General features: G+C 45.2%; 1 protein-coding gene across 1 annotated transcript; it reads right to left on the bottom strand.

The window, feature by feature from the left end:
* Nucleotides 1-13,725: 13,725 nt before the first annotated feature.
* Krt12 (keratin 12) lies at nt 13,726-19,876 on the bottom strand. Its single transcript, XM_075942225.1, has 8 exons — nt 19,337-19,876; nt 18,394-18,476; nt 17,198-17,354; nt 16,148-16,309; nt 15,934-16,059; nt 15,578-15,798; nt 14,426-14,502; nt 13,726-13,823 (listed from the first exon to the last, which is right to left on the bottom strand). The coding sequence occupies exons 1-8, from the start codon at nt 19,874-19,876 to the stop codon at nt 13,726-13,728; spliced, it is 1,464 nt and encodes a 487-aa protein (XP_075798340.1).
* Between the last annotated feature and the right edge of the window lie 1,000 nt (nt 19,877-20,876).

The raw sequence follows: 20,876 nt of genomic DNA, 5'->3' as shown, positions 1-20,876 counted from the left end.
GGCTTGGGATCTTCTAGACAGAAAGGCCATTCAGCTGGAGAGTTCCTTATCTCCAAAGTCTTTCCTTCCAGCTCCTTCACTTGATCCTCAGATGACATGGCTTCCCCCTACAGCATCATGGGAGCTGATTTTTACCTGGATCCCTTATAATCTGTAGTTTTAATGTGTTTCCCCCCTTTTCAGTTTGTGGTATTATCTTAAGGAATACAGTTTGGAGAAGTGTGTGCTGTGTTTAATCCCATTGTGCCCATCTCCAGAGCAACACTGCAGCCCTCTGAAATACAATTCAAAACAGTGTCTCTCATTTTCTTATCTAAACCTGTGGAAATTATTTAAATGTAATGAGCATTAGGAACATACACACATCCCCCCACTTCGGGGCGTGGCTCCAGGGTGGCTCACGTGTCTTGATTGCATTTGTAATAGGAATTTGCTTTACTCGCTTGCTTGGTTCACCCTTTTTTCTTGGGTGTGGGGCCCAAGTTTGTCACTCAGGCTTCTCTGATTGGGGTGCTGATTAAGTAGCTGGCTCTTATGCTGCAATTATCTTCCTCTTCAATTAAAATCGCATTTCTTTATTGCAACACAGCCGTTGCAAAATCTAGTAACACACATTGGGTATTTGTTTCACTCCAAACAAACTTTCCCTGAGTTTTCATATTCTGGCCTTTTGAGTTTCTCAGCTGTTAGACATTGCTGTTCCCCTTACTATGCAGGACACTCTTCCCAACATGCTTGATCGGTAGGTACTGTATAACATGATTAATTTGGCCAGCCCTTTGCTGTAGAGCGTTATACAGTCATCTGCTGTAGAGTAGTGATTAAAACATTACGATTGTTCCCAGATTTTATAATTTTGGGTGACTCATCCACTAGAGCCGTACATATATGACAGCCTAATTGGTACTAAGATGAAAAATTCAATCAGCATAAGCTTTTATTGGAAAATATGCCAAATGACAGACTAAATAGTTTTCACTGGACTTTAGCCAATATTGTTCTCTGACCAAAAAAAAAAACAATCTGTTTTTGATTGATGGATTGATTTGGGGAATTGTACATGGTATGTATGGGGGAACTGGGCCCCAAATTCACTTTCCTGTGAGTTTTTAATGGCATGGAAATGATGGGTCAAGCTCATGTGATATTTCTAAATATCATCCCACTTCACATGTGTGTGGTGTACCCACCTTCTCCCGGATGCTCCATTAAGAGCTGGGGATTTGTTTCTAGATGGCCAGCGTTGCATGACGTTGCCTTTGGGTTGGTCTTCAAGGACAGAATTGTGCCGTTTGCAGGAAGACTGGTGGTATGGGAGGCCGGCATGCCAAGCGACATAAGTCAGACTAGAAAGACGGATACTTCATGTTTCTGTCATATGCCAAATCTATACTGAAAAAGTACAAGGATTGCTTGGGAAGAGGAAGAGGGTCTAGAGGAGTGGAAGGGAGATAAGAGAACATGAGCAGATATGTGAGTATGAACAAAAGCAGTTTATGTAGGTGTGAAAATTTCATAATGAAGTCCATTACATACACTTGATGCATGCTAATAAAAACCTTACAGAATTGGTGGCAGCTTCACAGATTGAGCCTGGGATGCTATTCTGAGCTATCTGTCTGTGTCTTGTGTCTGTGCTGTGACTTGCTGTTTGTCACTGTGGCTTTGGCGGTGCGGTGCTTCAGCTTTATGCTTTCTGGTGAATACAGCTCTAGACATTTGAGTCTATTATGTGTCTGGATGAATTCAGAGACTGTTTTCTCTAGTCCCCTGGAAGACTTCATTGGAATGTTGTTGGGGATAGCATGGCATATCTAATCATCTGACTCCCTGAAATAAGAAACTATTCAAGTAAATGCTGGCATATTTTTAAAAATTCATTTTTTTGGGCTGGAGGGATGACTCAGCAGTAAAGATCCCTGGCTATTCTTCCAGAGGACTTGGGTTCAGTTCCTGGCACCCACATGGTGGCCCATGACCATTTATAACTCCAGTCCCAGGGGATCCGATGCTGTCTACTGGTCTCCATGTGCACCAGGCACACACATGACATAAATCATTTTTATTAAGAATTCATCTTCTATGACTGAAGTCTAGTTTGCAATGGCCAAAGAACTTGGGGTTCTTATGGGTCAGATGCTTTGGGTTCATTTTGCCCGTTGCCTTGCACCCCACACCATACAGGGAAATGCTACATAGTGTTTTATGGTCCTCTGCAGCATCCTGTCTACATCTTTTCTCCTGGGCAGGTTACGTTATGCCTCAAGGTAAGATGACCGGCAGTCATGTCTGTGGCTGCTCACAGTTGCCTCCGTAAAGCCAGATCGATATTAGTTTGAGAGAAAAGCAAATTTTAGAAGACCCCAATGATAAGGGCTGAGAGACACACGTTCTGTTTCGATCTAGAATATAGGACTATTCTGATATTAAAATCATGTTTTTTTCCCTCCTTTCCTATAAACCTAGTCTTCCGCCAGTTGCTTTAGGAGAATTCTTTTATACCCGTAGTTAGCTGATTGTACTCTCTATGGATGAGTTAGGAAATGCCAATATTGCTTCTATAAGTGGATGTCTATGGACTTATTGTTACCTGATAAACACTGAGTAAAAAAAATTATTTTGTCAGAACAACTTCTGATATTCTTAATATGCATAGGAATAAAATCTTCAGGTTGATTTCCTTAGAAAACGGCATGAGCTCAAAGCCTACCTGTTGAAACTGAAGAGCGCTTTCATCTGAACCGCCAGACGCTGAGCCACGTGATTTCTATCCATAAGCTTGTGAAATGACCAAGCTCAGGTTTCCGTGCTGTCGGTAAGTTTTTGGTGAAAATATTCGCCGAATCCAACGACTACCCCGGTAAAATGAAAACACCTATTTCAGTGCTTTTCCTCTGCCACAGTCAATCAAACCCTTTTATTAAGAATTAAAAGCAAGGGCCGGTGGTGGCGGCACACACCTTTAATCCCAGCACTCGGGAGATAGAAGCAGGAGATCTCTGTGAATTTGAGGCCAGCCTGGTCTACAAAATGAGTTCTAGGACAGCCAGAGACCCTATCTCGAATCCTCCCCATCCCTCAAAAAGAATTCAGAGCAAAATAAGAGTAATTAATTCCCGGGTGGACTGAGCATATTTAAACAGAGTGATAACAGATAATAGATCCAGGTGGAATATTTTCAGGGCATCCTCTCCTCCTCTGTGTTGGAAACTGTTTAGCTGTGGTGTCTCGATAAGCGTGGGTTGGCCTGTTCAGTGTCATCATAGAGGAGTGGTGGAAAACTGCGAAGTAAACACAGCTGCTGTGAGTTCACAATCCCCGTAGCTCTGTTCAGCGGAGGGCACATTTGGAGACATCCCCTCCAGCTCTTACATTCCTTATGCCGCTTCTTCTGGAATGAATGGCTCCTGAGCCTTGGTGGTGGGGTTCGTATGTCCCATCCAGAGCACTTGGTCTCTTGATGTCAGCACATTGACCAGTCGGCATCTGCACCGACTGCTGTCTGTTGTAAAAAGACACCTCTCTGACCAAGGTTGAGAGCCGCCCAGGTCTCAGGCCAGCCGATGATCTGATGGATATTTCCGGAAAACAGCACCTGGGTTTATATAACAGATGTTTATTGAGCACTTTTAACCTGGTAACCACATGCTAAGTACTCGAGCTGCCTAGAGAGTGACATGGGCGTTACAGCTTTCGTTCAGTATTTGGACACTTGTACACTCACCTCTATCCAACAAGTATGGTCACCTCCTGCAGCGGGCTAAATGTGATGTTTTATTCACTGTTCTGGATGCCTGGTATTGTGTGCATATTTGTACATGCGTGTATATTCTTGTTCATGTGAGTGTGTGTGTGTACACATGGACATCTTGTTTTTGAGACACTGTTTCTTACTGGAAGTGAAGTATCTTGTATGATAGAGCTGTGCTTTTTTCTCTTAAAGATTTATTTTTATTTGTGTGTATGGTTGTACGAGTGTATATACACAATGAGTGCAGGTGTCCTTGGAGGCCAGAAGAGGGCAGCATATCCCCTGGATTGAAAACTGACATCCCCCCCTCCACTCCCTTCTTAAAGAACTTGCTTATATTATTTCAAATGTCACACAAATAAATACAGAACTGTGAACTGTGCTAGGAGGTAAAGGGGGAAAATGCAATATATTATGTGTATATACTTCTAACAAGAGAGGCAGATTTGGTTAATGGTGGCTGGGGGCAGTATTTCCAGGAGAGGTGACCTTTGAGCAGACCTCACTGATGAGTAGGGGTTAGTTTGACTGTGGTCAGGCAGGAAATACCCTCTCGGGAAAGGGAATGTCTGAAAGGAAGCTGAGTGGGAAGAAGTGGGTTAAATTTTGCTAGATTGGCGTAATCACTGTGTGTATATGTATGTGTATGTATATCATCATATCATGTGTGCAGCTTGAATACACATGTGTGTGCGTTGTAAAGTCACACTACATAAGGCCAGCGGGACTGGTGAAGACAGAAGAGATTCACAGTTGGAGGAAAGTCAGAGTTGGCTGCAGTTTTGGTATTTATTCCAAACTTCTGAAGAGCTTTGAGCAATGTGGTGATGAAATCAGCTCTGCGAGGGGAGAACAGAAAGGGGTGGGTGTAAGTGGAAGCTGTGTGGGGTTGTGATGGTCAAGGCACTGGAGGAAAATAGCCAAATCAAGGCATTTAGGAGACACAGAGGCAAATATGCCCATGATGAGCTTAGTGAACTGTTGAGCAGAGAAATCCAGAAATCTTTAGTTTCAGGGGGTCTGGAGCTTGATCTAGGTAAGAAGCCTCAACAGAAGGATTTTTAGAGCAACATCGATGGGACAATACTTTTTTCCAGATTGCTTCGCTCAAACTCAATTTCACTGAAATATAAGAATTTGTTAAAATCCTGTTTTCTTGTTTGATGTTTTGTCTGAGCCAATCAAGCACAAGTTTAATAACCATTAAAGACACTTACATAATTGTGATTCAGAGCTAAATTGTCATGATAACATAAAAGGTTTGTCTATGTGTATATGCCACAACATATAATATACAGCACACATATGTTTTATGATACACAGCATGTATTTTTGGAGTGCAGTTTTGCACGATTAAGTTTTGAGGGTACCAATACTTTGGAAAACGCAGCTTCAATGTGCCCAATGAAAACGCATACAGATCTTTGAATAAAGGCCCTTTTATATAACAGCACAACAATAAAATAACTCCTGTCTAAACTTTAGAGACAAATAATTGTGTAACTTGCTATTTTAGTGGCTGTTGGGAAATACAACCTGACATGTACTGTCCCTTCACTCCTCAGAAGCGTTCCCCTGTCATGCAACTGCTCTCTGTGTACCCTCAAGGTGACAGGGAGTCATGGCAGTCATGACTAATGCGCACATGGGCTCTCCTCCCTGTTGAGCCATTCCTTCCCCTCGAGCGACTCTCAGGCTGCTGCTGGCCGGCCTTCAGCTTCCCAGCTCCCTCGCTCTGCAAGCTGTGCAAACACCGTCCAAGGTCACACGGGGGAGAGAGCTGCCACTGGGGATGCCAGTGGGGAGCCCAGTCATGTTTTCCTACTGTCCTGGCCCCTCAGCCTCGGAACAGCCAGAACAGGGAGGCTAGACGCCATTGCTGTATTTTTAATGTATGACCTGGCTGGCGAATTCTGATCAGTGTGGGTGGGATTCTGCAGATTGTGTTCCAGAGTTATCTCTTGATTGGATGTTTTTTTTTTAAACTGATAAAAATTCATCTGCCAGCTTACCCAGCTGTTATTTGATAAGATAGGACATTTTAACATCAGGATTACTCTGTCATCCAGAATCATCTCATAAGACAGCTTAGAATAGATGTCCCCCAAACGTAAAGTGTGCTGGAAGTACTTACATATAATGTAAAATGTCATAAAATATTTAAGAGTCTTGCAGCATTAAAAAACATGCCCCAGGAATATCTGTTTAATAGTTGCTCCTTTTAAAGCCAATAAAAAAGGCGTGAGGACCGTCATATCTTCCGCACAAGTGCCTCCTCCTCACGCCTTTGTTAAACAATCATGCATCTTATCTGGGGAACTGTAACAACAATGAAGTCATACTCCATCTGCACCAATCTGATAAGGAAAGCAATGTATGGTCTGCATAAATCATGTAGCTGCATTTAGGTCATACAATACTAGTAGATTGACACTATTATATTCGCAGATATGTGATGGTGAATAAATCTGTTGGGTTAATATGCAAATATAGAAATACATAATGCTATATAAAACAATACCAATGGGATATTTCTTAAAAATAGAAGTCACACTCGAACTGCTTTAAACATTATATTTGTAGCCTGTTCACTCGAAAAGTGAAGTTGCACCCTTAAGTGATTCCTTAAAATCCCTCAGTAGTTCCCAGTAAATGAAATATTTCAAAAACACGTACACTTTCCTTGGTAGAAACTTCATGTTTATGAAACTGTAGGTGGTGGGTCCCAACGAGCAGGCTGACCAGCCTCAGTCATAGTGTCCTGTGTGTGTGGCGTTTCCCACCATTCCGAATGCTGAACTCCAATGAATATCACGATATCATGGCCATCGTTTTGTAATAGGTGAGCCAGCTCAAGCAGAGTAAGTTTCTCAAGAGGACAATCACAGCAGAGTCTGAAGTCTGAGTCTGAGCAGAGTCTGAAGTCCCACCTGCTCTCACTGTTAGAGCCTGCCACCCTTCATGAATTGTTTCATTTAAACAAAGGTCTGCTTCGACATCATGCGTTTGTTTCCATGATTTTGAGGAAGAAAACAGCATCCCGGGAGTTAAGAATGTATGTATAGGGGCCGTGGAGCTAGCTTAGCGGGAGAGGACTTGCTGCAGAAGCATGAGGACATGAGCGTGGGTCCCCAGCACCTATGTTAAAAGCAAACATACAAAGCTGCATGTGGCATCCTGCACATGTAAGCCCTAATGCCTAGCTCCAGTTTCAGCATAGAGACCTTGTCTCAAAAATAGTAATAATAAGCATAAAAAAATAAGGTGGACAGAGAATGGTAAAGGAAGACATCTGATGGCAACCTCTGACCTCTGTACAACGCGTAATGGCATGTGCACTTGCCACATGTGTGCGCGTGCGCACACACACATGGATGCATGCACACACAGAACATATGTGTAACATAACATCAACAATGACATCTTTTTGCAACTAAAATTCACAGTTGAATTTTAAGGAAGACCCGAGTACAGAAATTATTTCTGAGATTCCCTATGCCCATACTTTTGCTTTCTGTGCAGCTTGCATATCTACCCTGAGTTTTGCAAACACACATTGCATGCCTGCAAATCTGTGGGTTTATTCATGACTTTATTGTAAGTTGTACTGCGAACCCTGGTGTCACAAGAGTGAAGCCTTGGGCATGCTAAGGTTCCCTTGGTCTGTTTTATAGGTGGCAGGGGGTTTCTGGGTAGAGCTCCTCTCCTTCAGCTTGAGCAGCTGTGGAGAGCTGCCATCTTACAGTGCTGAAGGGGTTTGCCACTCACGAAACTCTTGCAGGGAATTGGTTTCTCTGACGCTGAAGGTCACCTGCCATCCAGGGAGGAGGGTAGGGTTGATCCCCTGCCTGTGTATCAGGTGAGAACTATTTCAGATGAACGCTTGAGCGTTTCTTTACCATCTTTCAAATCATCTAGCAATGCCTATGAAGGGATGGAAAAGATTAGGGGTCAAGGGGACCATATGCAAATTAGTCAATGATTTGAGTCGCAGAGCGACTTTGTGTTTAATTTTCTAACTGATGATGACGGACATTGAGTTAGTGCCGCGAGTGAGTTAACTTCTTCAATTCTTATAATTGTGTGAGGTAGGTGCTTCATTTTTTTCCTGGGAGTGGGGATTGAACCCAGGGCCTAAGACGACTATGCAATAACTCTCCTACTCTGTGACACGCCCAGCTTGGTAGGCACTGATTTACCATGAGTTTACAGATGAGAGTGGTAAATAAAACTACTAGCAAACAAGAGAGCTGGAGCCCGTCTGGACCACCAGCCTTTGACTCTGCCCTGACCCACTGTGCACAGTGGGGAGCAGGTGCCCGGGAGCTCTCTGAGGATGTGCATGAGGAAGCCTGGGCTTGTGCCATAATGTTCCACATCCCTGGCAATTTAACAGTCAGTGCTCAGAGCAGGCACCGACTCATTCAGACATCCCCCTGCTGATCCCACATGGCCCCATGATTCCACTGCAGCGTCATCGTAGAGGCAAAGCAACCCCGCCCCCATACTATCATTTTAAGATCGTCTTTGCGGAGATCTACATACAAAGCAATGGACCTACTCAAAGCTCACAGCTTGAAGAGCCCTGAGGATTAGCTACACCGGTGTCACCATCCCCACAGTCAGCAGGTCCTTCAATTCCCCAGAAGGCCAGTTCATTTATTCTCCCTCACCTTCTATGCCAGGGGGCCACTGACCAGCTGTCACTGAAGAGGAGGCTTGTTTGCCCCAAAGTTCAACATAAACGGGATCACAGAGATGTATTCTCTTGTGCCTGGCTTCTTTAGCTTAGCCACTAGACTGACCTCAAACTCCTGGACTGAAATGATCCTCCTGTCTCAGCTTTCTGCGTAGCTGGGACTCTGGTTGCATGTCCCATGTCCCTGCTTCCCACGGGGTTTCTGTATCGGCATTTCTGTGCTTTATAAACTGACGGGCTGCGTTCTAGTGTGTGGACTTTATCAGGTGATTAGGGATAGGACCATGAATTCTGATCTTAACGACCTTTTCTTGATATGTTGCTAAATGGTGCAACCACAGCTTTTGGAACCAGCTGCAGTGATGAAAAGATACAAACAGCTGGTTTTTTATATTTGATTTTGAGTTTACGATACTAATCTCTCCCCCCCTCTAGTGTGTGCACACGTATATTGTACAGATGCATGAGCATATGTATGTCTACCTGTAGAGGTCAAGGGTCAGCATTAGATGCAGTTCCTCAGGCTCTATCCCCCTTGCTTCTTGAGACAGGGTCTCTCTTTCGGCTGAGGCTCACTATTAATTTAGGGCTGGCTGACCAGTGAGCTCCAAAGATCCACATGTCTCAGCCTCTGAGATTCTGGGAGTCAGACTCAGGCCCTCTTGCTTATGTGGCAAATGCTTTATTGATTGAGCCATCTCTCCAGCCCATGATATTAATCTTAATAAAAATTTAAACGTATATTTATGTCTAACATTTAAGAAACGTTTACCCTACAGAAGATCATTTACTCAGCTGTATGAATACATTTTCATTTTATTCGATATTTGAGTACATTTTGAAGAGCTCAAGATGATCAGATTGCCTGCCTGGTATTTGAAACATTAATTACTAACTTCGTTTTCCCTAAGTGGTCTAGGAGACCTGCGGGAGAGTGATTACTAGTTAAACAAGGCAGTCTTATCTTACTAAGTTGATAGTTAATAGAAATATTATCTTCTTCCTCCTCCATCTCTTGTTCCTCTTCTTGCCTTCCTTCTTCTTTTCTAATAAATCTGATATTCTTTTTTTTTCTTTTTTTTTTAAATTTATTTATTTATTAAGGATTTCTGCCTCCTCCCCGCAACCGCCTCCCATTTCCCTCCCCCTCCCCCGATCAAGTCACCCTCCCTCATCTGCTCGAAGAGCAATCTGGGTTCCCTGACCTGTGGGAAGCCCAAGGACCGCCCACCTCTATCCAGGTCTCCTAAGGTGAGCATCCAAACTGCCTAGGCTCCCCCAAAGCCAGTACGTGCAGTAGGATCAAAAACCCACTCTGATATTCTTATCTCAAATGATTTGAACAAAGGAGGTAGTTTTTAAAGGTCCTTTTCTGAGGTTCCAGCAGGTGGCGCTCTACACACGCTGAAAGGGATCTTGCTTTGCATCCTAAGGGTTTGTGTTGGGATTAAAGAGTCCTGGCCTTCAGCTGCTCTTCCCTCCTAGAACCTTCTAATTAAAGTTACTAGAAGCTGTGCCTAGCTTAGAGGATCAGAGGATGGGATTTTCACCTGTTGGCCATTGACTGCAGTGTATTTAAGCCTACATGGTGCTATTAAAGAGGGGCTTTGGTATCAGTGTTAAAAGGTCTGCGAGTCGATCTGTCTCTGCGTCTGTGTTCTCAACCTCCAGCCCCTTGCCCAAAGCTCGCGAACTGGGGTCTAGCGCATAGAGCGCAGACCGGGCCCGCAGTGAGTGGAAGTTTGTTTCTGGGTAGTTTCCCTTCTGTTAACCTTTCCTCAACCACATTTGTTTGGATGACTAAAATCTATTTTGTCCTTGATTATTAGAGCAATAGGCTTGTTTGCTAAGCTTTTAAGACATACACAGAAGGAATAATAGAGCATATTTGTGAAGGCCCTTGCTAGTCCTGAGAGATTGCTGTAACAAATCAGTATACACTGCATCTTCCAGGCCCTTCTTTAGCTTAGACAAAACAATAATCACATATATAAACAAGAACTTAAATTTGCAAAATTTTAGAGCTTAATGTAATTTTGAAGAAGATGCTTGGCTTTTGCTGTTTGATCTCTTAGCGCGTCCCCCCACCCCCATGTCCCAGAGACTTATTTCCCCTAAGGGCATTCTTCACAACTGTGTCTTGCAGAGTCCAGGCCTTTCACAGCTGCGCTGAACCAGGAACCGTGGTCTGGTGGTAGGAGCTGGACTCTCGTGAGGTCATTGCTGTGGCCCAAAAGTTTGTATTTAAAACCTAGTTGGTAGTGTGGTGCCATCACAAAGTGGGACACTTGGGAGGCTCTAATGGTGGAGCCCTTGCAGATGGGACCAGTGGCTTATGGAACAGAGGTCCCAGGGAGTGGCTTCCATCCTCTACAATGTGCCCAGGCCGTGGGCCCTGAGCAGACACCCAGTCATCCTGTTGAACCGAGAGGAAGCAGCTTCTGTTATTTATGCTCCCTTCCCGTGGTCTAAAGCATGTTATCACAGCCGTCCAAGGGGGCTAGGCTGCGTGCCGTGCTAGCTGCCTCTCTTGCCAGTGAGGATGCGAATTTCAGACTTCCTACGCCAGGTAGAGACTGGAGAATATCCCAGAGATAGCGTGATAAAAAGACTGGGATTTGGAACCTGCTGCCCTTCCATGAAATCCCAGCCATGGGAGCCTCAGTGGGAGAATGTGTGAAATGGCCATTTTTAGACAACTGCCCTCCCTTGTAGCATAACCTTGTAGGCGTCTGACATTCCTCAAGACCAAAGCACAGCAAACAGCATTTTGATCCCTATATATTATATTCATTGACCACATTCACTTCCATGGCTGCCGCCTATCGCCACCTCCCTCCTTCTGCCAAGACAGCTTTGTACTGTTTAGGTTAGGGTTAGAGTTAAGTTCAATGTTGGGAAGAGTTAGGATTCTGTTGAGTAATATTAGGGGCTGGGGTTGTCCTTGGAGGTCCTGTTCTGTCACTTTCTTCCACATGTGTGTCAGGAGGTGAGGCTGCCTGAGGTCATGATGGAGGCCACCCCAAGAAGTAACAGAAGTATAGACAACAGTTGAAAACACAGGGCTAGATGAGGTTAACCAGGGAGTGGGTGTAGAGGGAAGATGGGAGGATGGAGCCCAAGGTTCATAGGGAAAAGCCCTATGAGGAAGCTTCCAGAGGGAGTGGTGTTCTCTGAGTCACATTGCAGGACTGGTGGGGGCATTTCCAAAGGGAGGGAAGGCTGGGAAACCAAGCTATCTCAGGAATGACCATTAGGTTTGCATTGATCATATCCCTTTGAGATCCTTCAAGTCTATTATCGCTGGGCTAGTCAGATGGGGGCTGAGGATCTTGCTCAGGAGTAGACCTAGGACCTCTCTTTGGGTCTGAAAGGTCAGGATCATCTATGACAGGTGCTGGAAGAGAATACTAAACATAGAGAGATGCGTGCACGCTAGAGGAGGATGAACAGAGGATCTGAAGCCACTTGAACATTAAGAGGAAGATGACTTCAGGAAACTGAACACTGAAGCCAACCAGCCAAAAAAATGGGGTAACCCTCCGACGTTTTTCTCAGCTGTAGAAGTCTTCCAGGCTTCCTCTCTCCTCTGCCCACTTCGTTATTCCTTACTCATCTTCCCCTGGGTTTCTCTATCCCATTTTGCTTCCAGAGAGTGGACAATAAAGGGACACACACACACTGAGCACTTTGAGGCTGGGCGCACAGCTCAGTAGTAGATCCATCCTGAGATGCTGAGCATGCCACAAAGAAAACATGCTATCCCCTCCTCTGCCTCAAGTGGGTGCTGTCTAGCGCCAACACTCTCTAGGTTCCTGTTGGTTTATGTCGACTGAACTGGGGAGATGGTACAAGGGGTAAAAACAGCCTTCGCTCTGCAAGCATGAGGAGTTGAGTTAGAATCCCCAGCACACACATGAGAAGCAGGCCAGACAACATATAATCCCAGCGCTGTGAGCCAGGGAACTCCCTGGCCAGCCCACCTCGCTCCATGAGAGGGCTTGTCTCAAGAGGAAGAGCGACAGTGAAGGAGTCCAATGTTCTGCTCTGGCCTCCACATCCATGGCCGAGAATGCGTGCACCTGCAAGGTCATGTGCACACGTGGAGACAGAGACAAGCGGAGAGGAGCTGCTCAAGATTACGTAACAGAACTAGGATTGGAACCCAGTCTGACTTTGGAGTCCTGGGTCTTCCTCCCTGAATCCCACCCTGTTTTCGTTCAGGATTTTGGATTTGACAACCTAGATCAAACCACCATCTACTCTGGTTTAGACTTTGGTTACCTTCTATCTCAACCCAGAACCTGACTTCTGTCATTGGCTTTGGCTCTGACTCTCTCTCATAAAAAGCCCCACCCTAGGCCTTGCCACTCCCAGACAGGAGAAAGGAGAACCAAGCAAGGGAGGTCTCCACCCTTGGATCTTGTTACAGGTATACACTCTGTTCTTTTCTCTCTCCACCACCTGGTTGGCTTCTGAATAAAACATATAGCTGCCCCGAAAGAACTCGGACTTCTCCCATGTATCCTTGGGACTTCTGTGAGCCCTTTGTCCAGGTGTCACCATGCCTGGTAGATGGCTACCTCTGCCCTCGGACAAGGACCAAGTCTTCTTTACCGTTGATTCTCCAATCTTTCATTCTACAGGGGACTCATTAAGGGTGGAATTAAGTGTATAGAGACTCATTGTCTGTATGAATTAAGACCCTAGAAAACGAATCGAACAACTGTCCTCTCCTACAGTGGAAACTCTAAAATTCCAGCAACCTCAGTGGGCTGGCACAGAGGACAGCCCCTTAAAATAATCTTAATCCCCAACCTCATTATTTTTTGGTCGGAGTGCTTATGTACTTTATTATCAATATCATAGAAGCTTGTGCCTATGCCCTTGACACTACTGTTGCAATCAAGGAAGCATACACTTCATTTTATTGCCATTAATCTTTAATCAAAGTTAGCTCTGTTAAAACAATGCTATTCCATCAAAGCTCTTGGATGAAACAAATGGTCCAGGGGACCAGAAAACAGAACCTACTGGAAAGACTCCTGAAGGAGCCCAGGAAGGTGTAAAGGTGTAAGGTGAATGAACAATAAAGATCAACACAGCCATGGGGACTTGTAATTGGATCTTGTTTCAAACATGCTAACAAGACCCAACCTGAACAGATAATCCAAAGAAGGGGAAATCGGCCAAAACAGATGCGGCATTAACGTAGCATATAAAGCAAGAACTTCTAGCTGTAAACTTTGCATTCCTAAGGAGCCGGCGTGAGGTCTTACATTGCTTCTTCAAGTTCCTGAACTTGGGATGAGACCACTTCGCCATTCACTATCTCCTGCACAACTGTCTTGATTTTCCGAGTTTTATTTGGGTCTAAAGGTAAAATACAGAAAAAGGGGGTAATGATTATTACGAACCAATTATCAACCCAAAGTTTACTCTCGTTCAGTCTAAGCTTTTCTTCAAACTTAGACTTTCGGGAGTGACTTCCATTCCAAACCCAATGAGTTTTATTTAGTGGAAATTCATTCATTCAATACTGTCTTGTGCACAAATCAAGATACCCAATCTCTCCCTCTATCTCTCTGTTTCCCTCTTCCTTTCTTTTTCTTTCAGCTCAGGGTCTTGCTAAGTAGCTCGAGCTGGCCTGGAGCTCACTGTCCTCTTTCTTTCAGTCTTCAAAGAGCTGGAATGGCAGGCAAGCACCACCAGGCCTGGAGCATTTCAAAGCATTTCCGAAGTATGTGTGTGGTGCCCACCACACCTTCCTGGAGTGGATTCCCCTGACTTAGCCTGCTGAGAGGTTTAATAAGCTACCCACTGCTCACTTCGCTTCAGGAAAGACTCTGATGTGTCCCCTGCTCAGAACACAACTACATCAGAAGTTAATTCTGCTCAACCCTTAGTGAGATCTCACAGTTCAGTCCTTAATGAGTGGGATTCTGACTTGTTTTGAATGATTCTTATCTCTGTACCTTTCGAGGAGTCCACTGATGGTGCCTGACTCTGAGGTTTGGAGACAGCGAGGGATGAACTCTCCTCCAGACCGTCGCTGTAAAGGAAACAAAGGCGGGGCTCATGCGATTGCTGGGAAAGGAGAATCTGCTGTTGGAGTTTAAACATTAAGGATGTCTATGCCACTATGCAGAAAATAGAGATGCTATTACAAGTTTCTTGGCTGAATGATGCACCACGAGGGTAACCAATTGGGCCAACACACAATTGTTTCTAAACCCCCTGCAGTGGGCTCTGAAGGGAGGCAGCGTGGTCTCAGAAATCAGCTTTCTTGATTTACAGTTTGGAGGAGTATTTCCCCCTCCACATTAAGCTGCTATTGTTTCTGACAGGCTTGCTACTGTGGGACGGAGGTGGTCCAGATGGATACTATTGATGTGCCGTCCCTAGCATCAGGCCATTAGATGGATCTTTTAGGACATGTAAGTGATCGTTTACAATGTCTTTGCCAATGCAGCATTTTATTAATTAGTTTTGAGTAATAAATGACTAGATAATTTTGTGTAGTATTTAATAAACTCTAGGTATGTGTTTTTTAGATTTGTTGTTTTATCCTTTCTTCCTCCTCTTTAAAAATAATCTTTATGTGTGTGTATGATGTGTGTGTGTTGTGTGTATGTATGTGCATGCACGTTCATGTGTGTAAGTGTAAGGGTGTGTTTGCTACTTCATACATGGATGTCAGCTACACCCCAGGTTGGTCCTGGATTACACCTTGTTTGAGACACAATGGGCCTTAAACTTCTGGGGATATTCCTGTCTCCACCTTCCGTCTTCAGTAGGAGGGATGAAATTAGTAGGAGAGATGAAATTCGAGAAATACGTGGGTTTGGGGGTTCTGGCCTCAGTTCTTCACGTTTGCAAACTCTTTACCCTCTGAGCTACTCACCAGCCCACCTCTGCTTCCCGGAGACGGTCTTACTAGATAGATGTAGTCCAGGCTTCTGCTGCCTCAGCCTTCCATGTGCTAGGCTTACTGGCAAGAACTGTTCCTTGTTTAATCTACTACAGACCTCTTTTCCCATTGCAGAAAAAAAAAAAGCAATCTGTGGCAGGAGTCTATTGCCTATCAGTCCCTGTGATATTTCCAACCTCACTATCTGTCTGCTCACCCATGCGCCTCCCCATCCAGGAGCCGGCGGTAGGTCTCAATCTCCATCTCCAGGCGGGCCTTGACGCCCAGCAGCCGCTGGTGGTCGGCGTTCTGGCGCTCTGCGTCCGCCCGCAACTGTTGGAGTTGCTCCTCCAGGTTGCCTATCAGCTGCTGCACCTGAGACAGCTGGCAGCAGTAACCGCCCTCGGTTTCAGCCAGTGAGTTTTCCAGGGACTTCTTCTGCAAATGGGAAAGAGACAGAACAGTGTGAGGGTCTGAAGACAAGATGACAGCCCACGGTTCCACCTATGGTGGACGTAACATTTTCGTTGGAAGTTAAAGATGTGGCCGTCTCGCCCCCGCGTGTTGTCCTACCATGGCGAGCTGGGATTGAAGTTCAATCTCCAGGTTCTGCACCATGCGCCTCAGGTCGGTGATCTCACTCTTGCTGGACTGAAGCTGCTCCGTGTTGCTGCTGATCTCTTTCCTGAGCTCTCCGCTCTGCAACAGCCAAGCGGGTGGATGGGTGAGCTCTGTGCTGGCTTAAAGGGCTTTCTGGGAACACACCAAATCTCTGTCTTGGTGTTACCTTTTCAAGGAACCAGGCCTCTGCGTCTTTCCGATTTTGGTCGGCCATGGTTTCATACTGGGTTCTCATTTCATTGAGGACCTTGGTGAGGTCTATCCCAGGTGCAGCATCCATTTCTACACTGACCTCACCTGGACCACCTGCCTGGAAACTCTGGAGTTCCTAGGGACAGCAAGGGAGAGAGAAGGATGTAGAAGTTCATGTGACTAGTGGGGTCCCCAGGTACTTTTGCTTTACGGGGTCTCTTCTTCCATGATAATAAAACTTCATTTTTGACCGAGTTGGTATAAAAGCAAAATATTAATGCAAGACACCAGTACGTTTTTAACTTGAAAACCCATTTTTCTTCTGATTAAGAGAAACGAACAGAAACCATGATATTTTCACAGGTTTCTTGAATGACCAAGGGCTCCGTGTTCTGTGCCCGTGGTTCTTGGCTCTGCTTCTTGAACACCCACTTCCTATAATTAAGGAAAAGAAAGGGACCTGGTGTGCAGGTTGCTCCAGCAACTGCTGCAAAGCTAGGGCTGCAAGTGGTACCCGGGCTCGTACACTGTTTCACAGTCATGGAGAATCCAGCAGGAACTTCCTTAGAAGGCCATTGCCAGCAACCCTTCCTCCTTTCCATGCCCCAGCCTCGGATGTGCACATCAGAGTTCCATATGATGTCATTCTGGTTACATTTCTCTAGCATATGCGGCATATATATTATCTGCAGACTTTTGTTTTAGTTTTTAAAAATACTCCGTTTAAAATTCCTGCCATTACTTAATGTGAGCAATAGAATCAGACTACTCTTTGCCATCTTGAGTCTAATACTCTAATCTAGTAAACCTTAACAAGCAATACTGTCACACACACACACACAAGAAAGAGAGAGACAGAGAGAGAGAGACAGAGAGAGAGAGAGGTGGGTGGAGGCTAGGGGGTGCACATACAAGAACACCAAAACTAATAGTCATTTTAACACAGAGGCAATGTATTCGCTAGCTTTGTTAATCCAAAATTGTAATGTTTGGGTCTGGAAGGGAAAAAAAGGCTATTTCTGACCTCCTCATGGTTCTTCTTCATGTAGGCCAGCTCCTCAGTCAGGTTCTCTGTCTGTGCCTCCAGGTCAGCTCTGGCCAGGGTTAACTCGTCCAGCACCCTGCGCAGCCCGTTGATGTCGGCCTCCACAGTCTGGCGCAGAGCCAGCTCATTCTCGTACCTGAAAACCAAGTGCCAACAGTTTAGGTAGTCAGCATTAACACACAGCATTGTCACGGGCCCTGGACATCTTCAGGGCTATTGACGTATAGATCTGTGCACGGAGAGCCAGACACAGGGGCACATATCTGGAGTCCCAGGACTTGGGAAGTGGAGGCAGAAGGGGCATGAGTTCAAAATCATTTCCAGCTACATTGTGAATTCTAGACCAGCCTGAGATGCATGAGACCCTAAAAAAAGGGAGGAAAAATAGTGCATTAAGAGCGTATGATGCAATTTTTGATTTTGTGACCTTTCTTCTTCATGTGTGTATGATTGCTTACTGCTCATCTTGAGAAGAGAAGAAAAACAAAGACTAACGAGGCACTATCGTTCCCCAACAGTGACTCTTGCACCCCAGGGAGAAGTCTCCCTGTAGTTTGACTTTCTAACAATATCCTAAAACTAGCTGGTGATAAACTAATAGTTACTCTTTTTCTTCTTCTTTGTGAGTGGCTTTAAACCTTGATGCTTCGTTAGTAGCTTTTGTTGGGCTTCCACAAGTTCAAGACTATGGTCATTACAACTCCCTGTAGGGGACATTTTGTAATACAGAAAGGAAATTAGTTTGTTTTCCCTCTGTGTAGGAGGGCGAGGCATGGGAAAGGAGTTGGGACATAAAAATAAATGCGTGGTTAAGCTTTCCGTTGTATGTGTCATCAGGGAAACAATTGCTCCGTTTAACCCCTTGGCAAAAAATATTATTAATTCATTTTGATACATTGAAAATTCAGGCTTACACATAGGTACCATTATCGTGCTGAATTATGAGTCATTACAAAGAGATGGTTCATAGCTCCAGGTGGGAGCTACTTATACTTTAAAGTTGTATAAGGTGAACTGTTGGACTTTCGGTGCTTCTTAAAGGGTCACGTGGATCTGAGAGAGCCCTGGAAGTGAGGAGCGTGTGGACTTGGGCTAACTCCTCTACCTTCACTGGAGGCAGGAAGTGGGGAGTGGGAGGAAGGATGAGTTGCCTAGCATGGGTGTAACAGACTCACTTCATCCTGAAGTCCTCGGCAGCCAGCCTTGCATTGTCAATCTGCAAGAGGACCTGGGCATTCCCAACGCTGGCAGAAATGATCTGGAAGAGTAACGGGAGATGCATGAAAATGGAGCCCTAAAGTAATAGTAGTTCCAAATGTCGTTTTGGACGTAAGAATAAATGGCGATGCTAAAGACTTTTCTCCCTCCGTTCAAACTCTTTATTTTGAAATCAGCTTTTCAAGCAGTAAGCTTCTAGATGGCTTTTCATAATCTTTACTTTTGATTGCTCTTCCCTCCCCACCCCTGCCTTTCCCTCCATCTCCGCCTCATCCTTGTTTTAAGTTTTTCAGGTCAGCATCCCCTTCTACTTTCTTATCATATATGTTTTATTACATCCCCTTTAAGCACCTCCTCCCTACCATGGCTCCTCTCTTGCTTTCTACCTCTGCAGGCACTCCCTGCAACTCAAACATAGAAATCTAAACAGCCCAAACTAGAATCCACATCTAGAAGAGAACAGATGGCATTTGAGTTTCTGGGCTTCAGTTGCCGCACTCAGTATAAAGTCCTCAGTTCCGATTTCCTAAGGCAAAGGCTGTGGGTATAGCTCGATGAGAGAAAACTTGGTCACGTGCCCAAAGCCCCATGTTTGCTCCCCAGCACCACAAGAAACAAACAAACAAACAAACAAACAACAAAATTCCTGAAAGGGTTCAATACAGCTTCACTTTAAAAGCAAATGTCTTGATAAAATAATGTCTAAAAGTTAAGAAATGTACATTTCTTTTAGGAAGACTGAGGAAGTACAGCCATTTTATGATGAACAGAGCTGCATTTCCTGAGAGGAGAAACTTCTCCAAGTACAATCTAGTTAAAAGAAATGTGAGTTAAGAGGATTTATTACTATAAAATATTGTAATAATTTTTTGAAAAGGTTTCTAAAGCCTTTCCCCTTACCTTGTTCTTTAAGTCTTCAATCAGGGGGTAATATTTGCTGTAATCACCCTGGGGCCCAGAGCCTCCAGTCCTTCGTGTTTCATACCACTCTCGAATTTTGCTTTCCAGTTCCGCATTGGCCTCCTCTAGCGCGCGAACCTTGCCCAGGTAGGAAGCTAGTCTATCGTTCAGATTTTGCATTGTTTCTTTTTCAGAACCGGAGAGAAGCCCTCCGTCATTGTCAGAGAGGATACACAGAGACCCGCCACCAGAGCCTCTCCCGATTCCCATGCCCAGCCCTCCCAAGCCACCTCCCAGGGGTCCACCATAGGCAGTGGCAAGCCCTGGTAAGGAGCCTGCAGAGCCCCCGCTAAAGCCAGAACTGGAGCCAAACATGGATGCAGCAGAAATGAGCCCCCCACAGCCAACTCCAAAGCCAGAGGCCATTCCCCCATAGCCACAGGCGATACTAGAAGCAGATGCACCCCAAGGTCTGCCTGCCGCCCCATTCTGTGAGGACGACCTCCTGGACAGTCCAGAGGTGCAGACTGAAAGCGACATAGCGTGGCTGGAGAGGGAGTTTGGCAAGGTGGTGACCCCAGAGAGGCGTAATGCTGGTATACCAGAAGGGTCATGCCTTTATAGGCTGGGAGGTGGGTGTTGCGGTTGAAGCATTCAATCGCTGCATTCCAGCTAGGGTGCCCACCCCCACCCTAGCTGGCCAGCTCAGTGGGTATGTGATTTTATGCATCATGAAAATTCACTGATATAGCTATAATTGAATGATCATTTCCAGTAGACGTCTGTCACACACACAAGGAGGCTGGGTGGAGCAGCTAGACTGTCGTAAAGGATCTGTCACCTTCATTGTTTCCTTGCCTGTGTTCTCAGCACTGCCAGCGTCTCCCAGACACCAGGAAGATGACAGATGGAGTTCTAAGGGACCCTCATGCTTCCGGAGCCTCATGCTTCCTGAAGCGCTTCCCTCCTCTTCTTTGTCTATCTCCTTTGGAAATACAATTTAACCCAGCCAATCAAGCTTGCGGTTCTTTCGGTAGAAACAGTTTCAGGGGCAGCCGAGGAAGGCGGGAAGCAAATACCTTTTCTGGACAGACACTAGAATTTTAGTTTTTAAGGTTATATAAACAGTTGCTGTTAGGATGCTTCATGGTCCTTGTTTTTCTGACCTGGGAAGCAGAGCAGTTGATCATGGGAAAGTGCTGTTCGGAAGTTGAATGTTACAGTTACATCAGAATTGTCCTTAGTCAACCACGAGACTTTTGGCTGGATGTTCACTGCTGTTCCTTCAACAGCACCACCTTTGGGAATTTTGTAATAAGTGTGTTGACTGGATGGATTGTGTGTCACCCAGGTCTTTTCACCGTCACCAATACGCACAAAGAAAAAACACTGTCCAGAACAAGAAATGGTAAAGATTCCATGTTTAAGAAGCCAGTGAGCCATGGCAGTTCAGTGCTCGAGGAGGAGGGTGCATTTTCGCAGCATAGAACAACCCATGGGAGACTGGCTTGTTAAAGCTTTGGGAAGCACGATCCTAAGA

Source organism: Microtus pennsylvanicus, chromosome 11, assembly GCF_037038515.1.
Source record: "Microtus pennsylvanicus isolate mMicPen1 chromosome 11, mMicPen1.hap1, whole genome shotgun sequence".
In the NCBI taxonomy this organism is placed as follows: domain Eukaryota; kingdom Metazoa; phylum Chordata; class Mammalia; order Rodentia; family Cricetidae; genus Microtus; species Microtus pennsylvanicus.
The sequence above is the reverse complement of the archived record's forward strand: the minus strand, read 5'-3'. Positions and strand labels throughout refer to the sequence as shown.